Source organism: Podarcis vaucheri, assembly GCF_965113315.1.
Source record: "Podarcis vaucheri genome assembly, chromosome: Z".
Lineage (NCBI taxonomy): Eukaryota > Metazoa > Chordata > Lepidosauria > Squamata > Lacertidae > Podarcis > Podarcis vaucheri.
In genome coordinates this window covers 18,200,639-18,212,977 of record NC_138758.1, presented here as the reverse complement: position 1 = coordinate 18,212,977, position 12,339 = coordinate 18,200,639, and the positions used below count along the sequence as shown (strand labels likewise).

Here is a 12,339-nt window from a genome sequence, read left to right as displayed (position 1 = left end):
CAAATAGATGAATAGGAAGTCAGGGGAAAAGGCTCATCTTGACATGCTGGTTTTCTCTGTGCATATTATTATTATTTTTTTAAATAGAGGATCTTTCATTCACACACAGTCTTATGCAGTCTAGCCCACGCACTGCTTTACTACCTCAGTAAGAACAATGCCTTAGAGAGCAGGTCAAGATGTAGCTGGTGATATTTATTTTCCAATAAGGTAGTGATTTTTATTTTTTTGGTAGGCAAACAAACCCCCGCAACCAGCAACATGTGTAGGGTGGTGTGAATTGGTTGCACATTGCCATTCTGAAGCAGTGAAACATGGACTGAGAGCATGTCATTTTGATTCTTTCCCTCCCAGATGAATATGTGGAGCTAATCAACATCCCGCTTCCTTTCCCCAGGTTGTTTGTTGTACCACTGCTCCAGGTGGTTGAGTCAGCAGGTCAAAATGTGGTTGTGCACATGAAAAACCAAGACCTAGGTACATGTGTGATCCATTATCCAGCCATTGTGTACAAACCTCATATGGTCAGCTCTCATCTCCTCCTGGTTTCATAATGGTTGCATAGTTTGAGCCACAGCCTTACTGGAAAACCGTCAGAGTTAGGGTTTTGGTGCTTTAGTTTTAACATCTTGCCCCGGAGGGGGAAAGAGGTGACATTGTGCATTTGTGGGTTTTACTTTGATGATGCACCAAGCAGCAGGGGAAGCAGGGGTGATGGTGGACAGGGGAGAGCTGCAATGGCTGGGCCAAAGTAGTGGGCATGCTGTTTCCCACAGGGGTCAATTGGATGCCTCTGGGCAGCCCAAAAGCAGAACATGAAGGCAAAATATATTTCTTGTTGTTTGCCAGGGACCAGGAGTGAGAGTCTTGTTCATCAGGTTAAGGGGGTGGGCAAGGACTCTGAACCTGAAGGGAAGGTCACACAGGGCCAGCCACAGGGGTGCTGCCACCACAAGAACCTGAGGATATGACACTGCCATCCTTGGACTTAAAGGTAGAAGACCCTGGAAAACCTGAGGCTATCCCCACTCAGGTGCAGTAGAGCAGGATGGACCCCTTAAGGAGAGGATCCCCTTGTAGCACAGGTGGTTCTAACAATTAGGTGCCACCTGGTGAAGCTCCAGAATGCTGTGTTCCCCAGAGCTCAGCCCTGCATCCTACCCAAACTGCACCTACACCCTGGTTGAGCCTTGTCATACTGCAGAGCAGAGTTCCCGAGCAAGTGGTACTCAGAGAGGTACTCATGTAGACTCTGAACATGGATTTAATTATGTGTTAACACTCTCCCCTCCTGCTTTTCCTCTGGAACATATTCCTTTGCCTCATTTCCCTCCCTAGGCAGGCAGATCTGTTTCAGAACTTCCCTGCTTGGGGTGAAGACAGCTGAGAAGGGAGCGCTGTAAAGGAAAAAGCAGTGGGTGGGAGGAGGGTTAAGCACCCCTCCCACTTGCTGCTTTCCCTGGCAAATCCCCCCTCCTCCGGTTTTGCAGATTGGCAGCAGGCATGCAGTTCAGAATGCTGTGTTTGCTGCCAAGCATGTCATTCTGTGCTCTCTTCCTCATGTCGGCACAGCCGTGGCGAAAGCGTCATCCCAGCCCGCTTGGCTACGCTCCCGACAACCCCGTGTCAGAAATTGGAGGCCGTGTAATTTTACAAAAAAGTGTGCATGTGTTTTTCCTGCTGAGACCCCGGGCGCTTTGATATTCAAAGTCATCTTTGCAGGAACAAGGAGGAAAGAATCTCAGGGACTGAGTGTTTTGTGCACTAAATCTGCAGCTTGACTGTACAGCAGTAATTACAAAGCGGACGCAATAACTGAGCCGTGCTGTCTGTAAGGCTGACTCCCCCCCTAGCTTTCTCCAGATAACATGTTTCTCCCTGGGAGGCGCCTGTTTTTTCTTAAATTAGATATTGTGTTTGTGTTTTTGAAAAAGGTCACAGTTAGCCAGCACGCCTTTAAGCTTTATTATCTTGGAACCGAAGCGTAGCCTCTACTGGCACACCCTCTGCGGTTCCAATCTTGCACGTCCTGCCGCTGTGATTGTTCTAGCAGGCGACGCAGCCCTCGTCCCTTATTTATTGCACCATTAAAGTTGCATATGTTTATCTCTCCCTCTCTTTTTTCTCTTTCTTTTTTAGGCTTTCTTTGTAATTGCCACAGGGAAAGATTAAAAAGGAGCTCTTGGAGAAAGGGGAGCATCTGAGGGTGCAAAGCAGGGGTGCAGGACTGCATCCAGCCAGCAGGCTGCATTCCTACCTTCTACCTCTCCCTCCCCACCATCTCAGTTGCAGGCCAGCTTTGTAACATTATGACATCGGGTCACCAAAGGAGCTCCTTCTCAGCACCTGTCAGCTAATGGGAGTTGCCTTGAGTCCCATTTGCAGACAGATGGGGTCCATCTCAGTGACCATCAGCTAACTATCACTTGAATAGGAGCTCCTTCAAAGGTGTGCCCTCCATGCACATCAGTTGATAGGCACTGTAAGCACTGGCTGTACTAGGGAATTTCAGATGGGGAACTTCCTACTGCACCCAACCCAGCCCGTCCCATACCTCATGTCACATATGGCATCAGATGTTGGGCAGATTGGTATGATTTTGGGCTGCAGTAGTGGGCAGTGTGGTGGAACAGTGGTGACTTCTGGTTGGTTGTGCTGCTGCTGCTTACCAGGAGGTAGAGCAGGGAGGTGAGGAGGCAGCAAGGTCAGTGTGGTGCAAACGTACCAGCAGGAGCTCTCGTTGACTCTACCAGTGCGTTTGCAGCATGCCAACATCAACACTGCCAGGCCTCCCTACTTCCTGGTAAGCAGCAACAGTGGGACTAACGGGAGGCCACGTAAGGGTCACACCCTACCATGCCACCTGCAGCTGAGTGGCTGGTGATTGGGATGAGTTCTGTGAAGCCCAGTGCTGTAATAACCTTGGGCTGTGTAAAGGGGAATCAGGCCAGATAAGAGAAGACACGCAATGCACATTCATATGAGAGTCTTGATTGGGCACTCTCTTCACTGCTTGGAATCCACCATGCTTGGTGTGTGAGACACAATTCGGTGGAAGCATCACCTTTCATTTTTTGAAATGAGAAGTAGAAACTAGGCCTGTAAGTTTGCCTGGGGGAAATCTTAGGAAATCAGTGCTTGTTACTCTGTATGTGGAATCTGAGCAGAGTGACAGATGACCAGGAACTGGGGCATCAATACTCTATATAGCTTCTCCTATGACTAAACAGTCCTCTCTCTCTCGGCTCAGCTCCCAAACCTGCTCCCTGAACTTCCAAGGTATTTCTTATTCTCTCTCTGTCTTGGGTACACAGCGTTTCCTCTCTCTAGACTTTGTGAGTTTTTCTTCAGGTTTTTTTTACCCTGCCTTCCTCCCTTTCTCTCAGACTCTCTCTGCTTCTCTGTTCCTGCCACCTATAGGTCCTGTGTTTTCTCTGCTTCTTTTTTCTGTATGCTGAACTGTTTGGTCACATCATGTTATGGGTCCCTTCACCCTGAGCAGTTTAAATGTTTGTGAACATTCCTTGACATCCTAGCAGCCCATAGACAGGCAGCAGCCATATAAGATAAAAGAGACATGACTTTCTTTACACCAGACTGGCGTGGTGGGATTGTGAAATATGGAAGAGATCTTATTACTAATAAAACTACAGATTTTGAGTCGGAGCAGCTGTCAAATCTCCTTAGCCAACACATGTCGTTCGGTGCTGAATATTCCTTAGCACTTTGTCCAGCTCTATTTTGCCAAGCGATGCAGAATGGCTGTTGCTTTCCCTTGGGAGCAATTTCCATTACCTAATAGACTGTGACACTAAAGCTTTTCTCTTTCCTTTTGTTCCCCTCTTCATACCTGTTGCATGAGAAGCGGAAATAATGGGATTTTTGAATGGGGCAGGGAAAATACACAATGCTAAATGTCACTGCAAGAGGAAAGCTGCATGTACAGGTCATTGTGTGGAACCCCCACATTCTCAGGGCCCACCTGTAGTGTATGATTAAAGCTGTATCATGCCACCTCAAACAAGCACGGCTTCTCCCAAATAATCCTGGGAACTGTTGTCTTGCTGAGAGTTGTTAGGAGACCGCTTATCAGAGCTGTTTAACAATCATTCCCTCCTCCCAGAGAATTCTGGGTATTGTAGGAACTCCCAGTTTCATTGGTCACAATTTGTTTTGTTTTTTTTAAATGTTTATTGAGATTTTACAAAAAAGAAAAACAGTATGATAAAAAATACAGAAAAAACAGACATTTAAACAAGTAGAAAAAGAAGAAAAGAAAGAAAGAAAAAGAAAGAAATAATCCCTTTTTCAATATTTTTAGGCTCATTTGCTTATTTCCTTGACCTCCTCACACCTCCCCTTTTTGTATTCCCATTTATTAAATCCTTTCAGCAAATCCTTACCCTCTTTCATTTATCTTTACTCTATATTCTTAACCTATTATAACTATAAATTTTCATCCATATAACTATCTATATTTACATATTCTTATTAGCATTAATACCAAAACCACTTATTTTCAGTCCAACATCATTTTAACATTCATTAATTTTACAGTATTTCTGCAGATAGTCTTTAAATTTCTTCCAGTCTTCTTCCACCATTTCTTCTCCCTGGTCTCGGATTCTGCCAGTCATTTCTGCCAATTCCATATAATCCATCATCTTCATTTGCCATTCTTCCAGAGTGGGTAAATCTTGTGTCTTCCAATCATTGGTCACAATTTGAGGGAAGCTGATGACCCTGTGATTTACAGTTGCTGACCTGAAGCCCTGAGGCTGGGCCATCTGCTCTTCGCCTCTGGGCCTGCTAAATGTGGTGGCATATTAGTCAGGTAACTCTCACAAGCAACGCTCACAAGGAGAACTAGTGGCCTGTTATGGCGCAAATGCTGCTCATCACCACAACTTCTCTGGCCTAGAATTGGTGTAAAGCCACTCTCCAAAAGTTGCCTTGGGGGCTGGGAGTTTGATTGAGGAATAGTGGAAAGGGGGTAACTATTTACCCCTGGACCTGTCATTTCCCACTCTCAGTTCCTCTGCCGCATAACTCCCCCCCCCCCCGGGGTGGGAAAACAGATGGAGGGGAAGTTTTATGAGTAGAAAATCATCCAGAGTGGAAGGGGTTCAAGAATACTAGCATGCCTGCACTTAAACCTGAATCCTCCTGTTGTGAATGTCAGTTTTTTTTTTAAAAGTGCTTATATGTATAGTAGCAGTGTTGCTTAGAAATCCTAAAACCAAGCAATCAGTACAGTTTTGAAATCAGTGATTAAAACCAGTGCAGTTTGAAAGGTTCAGTCTGCCATCTTGATTTAAAATGACATCCAATCATATCCAGACATAGACAAAAACCTGCTCTGTGGTCTTGGGAACCATCTTGCAAAATTTGGTTGAGGTGTCAAAACACACACACACACGATATATGGCTCATAATTATTTATTTGTGTCCCACTTTTCTTTTAGAAGGTGCCCAAAGTGCCTTACGGACATTTTGAGGTGTTTTTTTTTTAAAAAAACACCCCACAACGAAACTAGTTTTCCAAAAAAGAAATGTAAGCATTTTAGAAAAAATGTTTTAATAACAAGCAACAGCAATTGGCAGAATAAAACTGAGCACTTAAAAATATGCTCTGTGATGCTATTTCAAGGCAATGGTAATTCTATGCGCTCTAGGTCTCCTCTGAATTAGTCTGTGCCATTGCAGACTGCTCTGTAAAGGCAGTGTTCCAAAAGACACTCAAGTGCATAAGTTTCTGATCTAAAATATGCATGCTCATTGTTTAGACATTGGACAAAAAAGCATTTTTTAATTTTTTTATTTTAGAGACATGAGATGTTGTTGTTTATAATAAAATTGGTAACCTACCAACTCATACCATTCCTGGACAGGTCTGGTCTGGTCACAGTGGTCTGTCTCCTGTTTGGATTATTGTAATGCAGTATACATGGTGCTCCCTAGAATATATCTCAGAAGCTTCACTTAATGCATAGCACAACTGCCACAGTTGGTATAGCCAGGAAGGAACAGACAGAAAGCAATACCATGCCTTAAAGAACTGTGTGTTTGATTCCGCAAGATGTGATGCACAGGCCTAAGACATCTTTTTAGGGCCACCCAGTTGGAAAATGCTGGGTTAAGATGTCTTCGAATCCCCATGACTCAGCCATGAAGCTCACTGAATCAGTTATTCTTTCTCAGCCTGGCGTACCTTGCAGGGCTGTTGGGGATCAGAGTATAGTGCATTACCTGGGCGGGGGGGTAGGATGTAAATTCAAGTACAGTGGTGCCTCGCAAGGCGAAAAGAATCCGTTCTGTGAGTCTCTTCGTCTAGCGGCTTTTTCGTCTTGCGAAGCAAGCCCATTGACGGATTAGCGGATTAGCGCTATTAGCGGCTTTTAGCGGCTTTTAGCGGCTTTTAGCGGCTTTTAGCGGCTTTTAGCGGCTTATCGGCTTAGCGGATAAGCGGCTTAGCAGCTTAGAAAAAGGGGGGGGAGGGAAAAAACCCCGCAGGAACTCGCAAGACATTTTCGTCTTGCGAAGCAAGCCCATAGGAGATTCGTTTTGCGAAGCACCTCCAAAACGGAAAACTCTTTTGTCTAGCGAGTTTTCCGTCTTGCAAGGCATTTGTCTTGCGGGGCACCACTGTATGTAGTAACTGCAGTCACTACTCTGTGCATGGTATCAGATTTGCCAGATCATGGTCCCAGTAGCCTTCTAGAAACAGCAGCTAAAAGGAAGGTAATTCAAGCCCTCTCGGTAATCCAACCTTTGCAGGTCCTTGTATCTGTCTTTTACCATCCAGAGGTTTTCTTGTCATCACTCTGCACAATTTGGCATATAAGCATCCTGAGAATCTCTTAAGTTGAATTAAAACTAAAATCAAGGTTCCAGCCTTTATGACCATTTTGAAAGCGTATAACCTATGTCCATTGATTTCACTGTGTCTCTACTCTGGGTGTGATTCAGTTGGATACAAACTAGTATTATTGTGAGGTTGGCAGGCACTGGATCTGTGATTTTTTTGGGGTTTTTTTTGTCGTGAAGTCTTGCACTGTTAAGCTTTTATTCGATAGTGAGTCTTTTTTGCACCTTGTGTAAAATTTGCACCTTGTGCAAATTTAAAAGGATCTGTTTTAATTCTCCTGGATCCAGCTTTCACCCAGACCCCCTGGAAAAGCAAAGTGTGTGTATGCATGTGTGTGTGTGTTTTGTGTGTGTGTGTTGGTATTTGTGCGTGTGTGCACGGGCTTTCTCTTCTCTGTCTGCAGCGGCTGAGTGTGAGATAAGCAACCAAAGGGGTGATGCCCATAGCACTCCTACAAAATTCCAAATGTGCCCTCGAGCCCTCAGAAAAGTTGGCAATTGTTGCTGTGGAAGAGCAAAAAAATAAAATAAAATAAATTTCATCCATCAACTTTGTGACAGCCCTTCAAATATTTGAAGATGGCTATCATATTGCCTTTTAATAATCTCCAGGCTAAACATTCAAAGCTCGTGGCCAGCATCCCACTGTGCGGCAGCCGTTTAAATTATGTGCTCTGATGAAATATATGGCATTCGCTTTCACAAGACTGCTGTGCGGGTTGGCTTTCTTGCATGCCACTGCAAGTGGGGTGTTTTTTTAAAGCTTTGCAATTATGTGCAGTAAGCTGTTTCATGTGAAGGTGCTGGCACACCTGTATGCTGGCGAGAGGTGATGGTGTGGCTCAGATCTACATTATTCACCAATTTAGGGATCGGGGAGAAATTTGATTTAGTTCACATTTAAAGAGGTTTTCCAAACAGTATGTGAACTGGAACCCAGCCATCCTTCAAAATTTGCTGTTTTCTGACTTTTACAGTGCGGTTATCAAGCCAAGTAATGTGTAGGGAAATGTGTTTCTTAGGGCAGAGTGTGCCTGTAGTAGTGAAAATAACTCTTAAAATGCTGAAATAGCTCACTCAGTAGAGTATGAGATTCTTAATCCCAAGGGCCATGGGTTCAGGCCCTACACTGGGCAAAAGTTTCCTGCACTCCGGGGGGTGGAGTGGGTGTTGTGACTCTCACAATCCCTTCCAACTCTAAAATTATATGATTCTGTTGGGGAAATGGCTTTGCAAAAAGGTGTACACCTGGCAATACTGCATACAAAAATGTGTTTGCTAGGAGAAGTTTGCACTAAAATACTGATGAATTTTCATGAGGATTCACGAATTGCTGCAGGAATGTGGAGAACTGAATCACGAGGATGGAGAAGTGAGGAACTGAGGTGGGGCAGATTAATCTACCCCCTACCCCTAACTTGTGGCTTTTGTCCCAGCTTGCCTGGCTCTTTCAAACTGTGCATGTAACCATCTCTATTTCCCCTCCCCCCTCTCCTTTCAGACTGAAAACTACTCTTTTGATTCCAACTATGTGAACAGCAGAGCTCATTTAATAAAAAGGTATGTAGGGTGTTTGTTTGCTTTCTATGGGGTGGCAGTGGGGGGCAGGGTGGGGAGAAGTACTTAGTTTTAAACTGAATTCATATTGTCTAACTCTTTACTTCCCCCATTATTTTCTGCTCATTTAGTGTGTACAGAATCTGTTCATTTGAATCTCTCTCTCTCTCTCTCTCTCTCTCTCTCTCTCTCTCTCTCACACACACACACACACACACCAGCATTTGCATCCCATTAAATTCTCACTGCTTTGGCCTTTAGTTTACACACACACACACACACACACACACACACACACACACCCTTCTCCAATGAGCTGTGCCTCATTCATATAGGAAAGTGAGCATACAGTTAGGCAGAACCCTGTTACCCTGACAACTTATAATTCATAGAGTTTGTTCTCTTTCAATGCACAAGAATAAAATGATAGATGTGGATGAAGAGAGCTCCCTGGCATATCAGGAGAGAAAAGGAACTTGTCAGGGGTGGGGGGAGGTAAGGCAGCTGAGCTTGGGATCCCCCCCCCCCCGCAACCACTCTTTCCTCGCTTGAAGTTTGAATTGCAAATAAAAATACCCACATTTGTATTGCAGTTCATTCCCATCCCCCATACTCCCCTCCCCTCGCCCTCTTTATTAAAATAAATCTATCCTTGCCCTGGCTTCATCCAAGCATAAACTCAGGAATGAATTTGGTCCCCAGTGAACGTGTTGACAATAATTACTAACATTTCAGAAGCACTTCACAGCGGACAAAAATGCATTCTAATTCTCCCTACCTTTACCCTCGCTACAATGCTTGTGGCGTAAGTCATGTGCACCGGAATCAAACTGGTAAATAATTGGTTTTGGTTTTGATTCCGTTTCTGCCAGCAAGAGCTTATTGGCCTGGCATAGATGTTTTGCTAAATGGTTGCTTAGTGTGCTGATAAGAAGCATCAGCAAGCCCTTTGGTGGGGGGTGGGATGTTCAACTAGTTAGTCCTGTTAGTGGAAGGCCATGCAAGGACTTTCTCTACAGCAGTGGGTTCCCTCAGCTCTTCTCCCCTGTGGGCCCACTGCAGCCCCTGGGAAAAAAAGAACCCAGAACAACATAAGGAATCTTCAAGCTGAAGAGCACTTTTGTCATAGCACTATGTTGAATTCCTTCCATAGGTTTGTGTGATCCCCACTCTTTCTCCAGTGTGCTGAAAAGAAGGAGTTTAGAAGGGTTTGCTTCCAGTTGAATTAATCACAGCTTGCCTACGGTTTTATCAGAACTATTGTTAATGTAAATTTGGGGTAGCTAATATGGTGTCCTTCAGAATTTGTGGACTCCAGCTCCCATTAGGGGTCAGGGATAATGCGAGCTGTAATGCAGCAACATATGGAGGGCAGCACATTGCCCACCCCTGATCTATGGTTATTTGAAACAAGTCACCTTCAAAACATGGTTTGTGGTTGTTTAAACAAACCACAGTTAATACTGATCACAGTTTACGATTCAGATGACATGCTAAACTATGGTTAATCTAAATCAGGAAGGAAGGCTTCCAATCTATTCCTTGTGGCTGTCGACAAAGGTATGTTAGTAACCCATGTGATCAGAGAACATCAAGGCAGTTTAGGAGGATAACAGTGTTTCATGTTTTTTCTTATTTCTCTTTCTTGCTGTACCATGCAAGCTCTAATTTCACTATGTTAACTCCATTTTTAGTTTTAAAATATAATTCTGTGCATTGGTGTCATTCATATGCAGCCGAACCCTGCTGTTGTTTTGGTTAGCATTACCATAAGACTTTGGAACCCATTTCTCTGCAGTTGTTATGCTTCCGAATGCCAGTCGCAAGATGCAAAAACCCCATTTCACTGCTGATTCAGAGAAAACGGCAATCTGCAGAAAACCCAATTTATGTTTGCTCCAATTCAGTGGCAAAACACAGGTTTTCCCAGGAAAAGTGCTGGGGCATAAATACCTACTGCTTGGATTTGGGCTTGGGAAGCCCAGACCTGTGCCTAGAAAATGTGGAACAAAGGTGTGGATGAGCCCCTACAGTGCAGACTTTGCTTGTGAAAGAAAAAAGTCCCATTGCACTAGTGGGAGCCCTTATGCCAGCTTCCACTAGCAGTGCTTGTTAAGTTAGATCCTGCTCATCATCTTAGAAGTGGAATTTCTTGTAGCTTCCCGCATGGAAAGGAACTCTGTTTTTTGAAGATGGTGCTTGCCACCTGCTGATTTTACCAGGGCCAGCTCCTGCGCAAAGTGCTCTCTGGAACAAAGGAAGCTGCCTTGCTTTGAGTCCAAACTATAGGTCCATCAACCTCAGTATTGTCTACACTGGCTGCCAGCAGCAGCTCGCTAGGATTTCAGAGTCTCTCCCAACCCCTCGTCCTACCTGGAGATTGAACCAGGGACCTTTTGCATGCAAAGCAGTTGCTCTAACATTGTGCTATGGTTCCTCCCTAAAGGACTTTATGGATCCATTCCATGAGAAGTTAATAGGGTAGCTACAACAAGCTGGATGGTGCTGCCTGGAAAACTGGACTGGGCATTCTCATTTTAACGAAGTAAACTATGGCAGGCATCAGTGAACTGTGCTGTGCTGCTGGGGCCCTGGCAATTGCCTGTTGTTGATGTCAGCCATGCACAAAGCATGAATCAATCTCTCTCTCTCTCTCTCTCTCTCTGTGTGTGTGTGTGTGTGTGTGTGTGTCTGTGCTTGCATTATATAGGTAGATCAACCAATAGATTGATAGATCAATAGATATGCTTGCATTAAATATAGTAACAAAAAAAAATCTGCCTAATTAACTGGAAGCTGCTTTTTGTCTATCAAAATTGTTTTTAAATTGATTGTTTCCATTGATCAATTGATTAAACACTGCAGCCTTAATTACAACTCCCGTTTTAAGCATTGAATTGTTGAGGGGAAACCCACTCAGGAACCTTTTGGGCCCTCTCCCAATTCTATGATTCTATTAGCTTGCTTGAATCAGTGCACCCATGAGGACTTGACGGATGGCACAATGGGTTCTGTGCATTTTGTTACATCCTTTCAAAGGATCTGATTATCCCCTTGCCCCAAAGCTCCCATTTTGTAAAAGAGATATAAGGAGTGTGGCAATTATGAGCATGTCATGTAGACAGCTTCCATTCAGACAAGGAAATGAATATTTTTTTGTCTGCATTGCTCATGATATTCAACCACAATCTTCTAATTGCTGTGGTAGAGAAAATTGCGGCCTGCATCGTATTGTTCATTGCAGTCCAATATGGAGTTTGTCCTTTCCGTAGAAGAAATCTATTCATGTCTTTTGCTTTGCACCTACCATTAAACTAAACTGACAGTTTGGTGGTAGTTTACTGTGATTTGGTGGGAGAATTATTTAACTGCAGAAAAAGCTTTCCACACTTTGGGAAAGGGACTAAAGAGAGAGTCTGGTGTTGTAGGTTGACCTCTTGCATCATGGGCTTTGCTTCTGCTAAAAAGGCAAATGTATATATGTATAAAGTACAGATTGCCCAGATGTTTGATTATATGGAACTTGGTGTATGCAGCTCTTTCTCCCTGCCTCCCTCCATCCCTGCTTCATAGCCTTGGAAGTGAGACTAAGCAGAAATTCAGGAGCCAGAAATCAAGACCTGCGACAAAGGCATCAGGACCATGGACAGAGTACAGGGGAGCTCTATGGCTACAGCCAGCAAGCAGGGATCCTTGCGTGTTTCTCTGATGTTGTCTGCCTGTGGACCAAGTCTGTCCCAGAAGCTATCCCAGTTTGGTCCGCCAGGCTATTCCTGACAAATTATACCCATCTGCCCCATACCTGATGTCATGTGTGATGTCTAACCGGGACAGGTTACCAATGAGCCTTCAAAGGAACACTTGAAGCTGCTGGTGTGATTGTTCCTTTACTGGAGCAAGGTATGCTAAAACAGA

At 44.3% G+C, this 12,339-nt stretch overlaps 1 protein-coding gene across 2 annotated transcripts in view; it reads left to right on the top strand.

Moving 5' to 3' along the window:
• PCDH19 (protocadherin 19) overlaps positions 1-12,339 on the top strand; it is a 143,681-nt gene that overhangs the window by 64,814 nt on the left and 66,528 nt on the right. For both annotated transcript variants that reach the window (XM_082208594.1, XM_082208593.1), the window contains exon 3: positions 8,369-8,427. In XM_082208594.1, the coding sequence (XP_082064720.1) occupies positions 8,369-8,427 (59 nt within the window). The remainder of the gene's footprint in view (positions 1-8,368; positions 8,428-12,339) is intronic.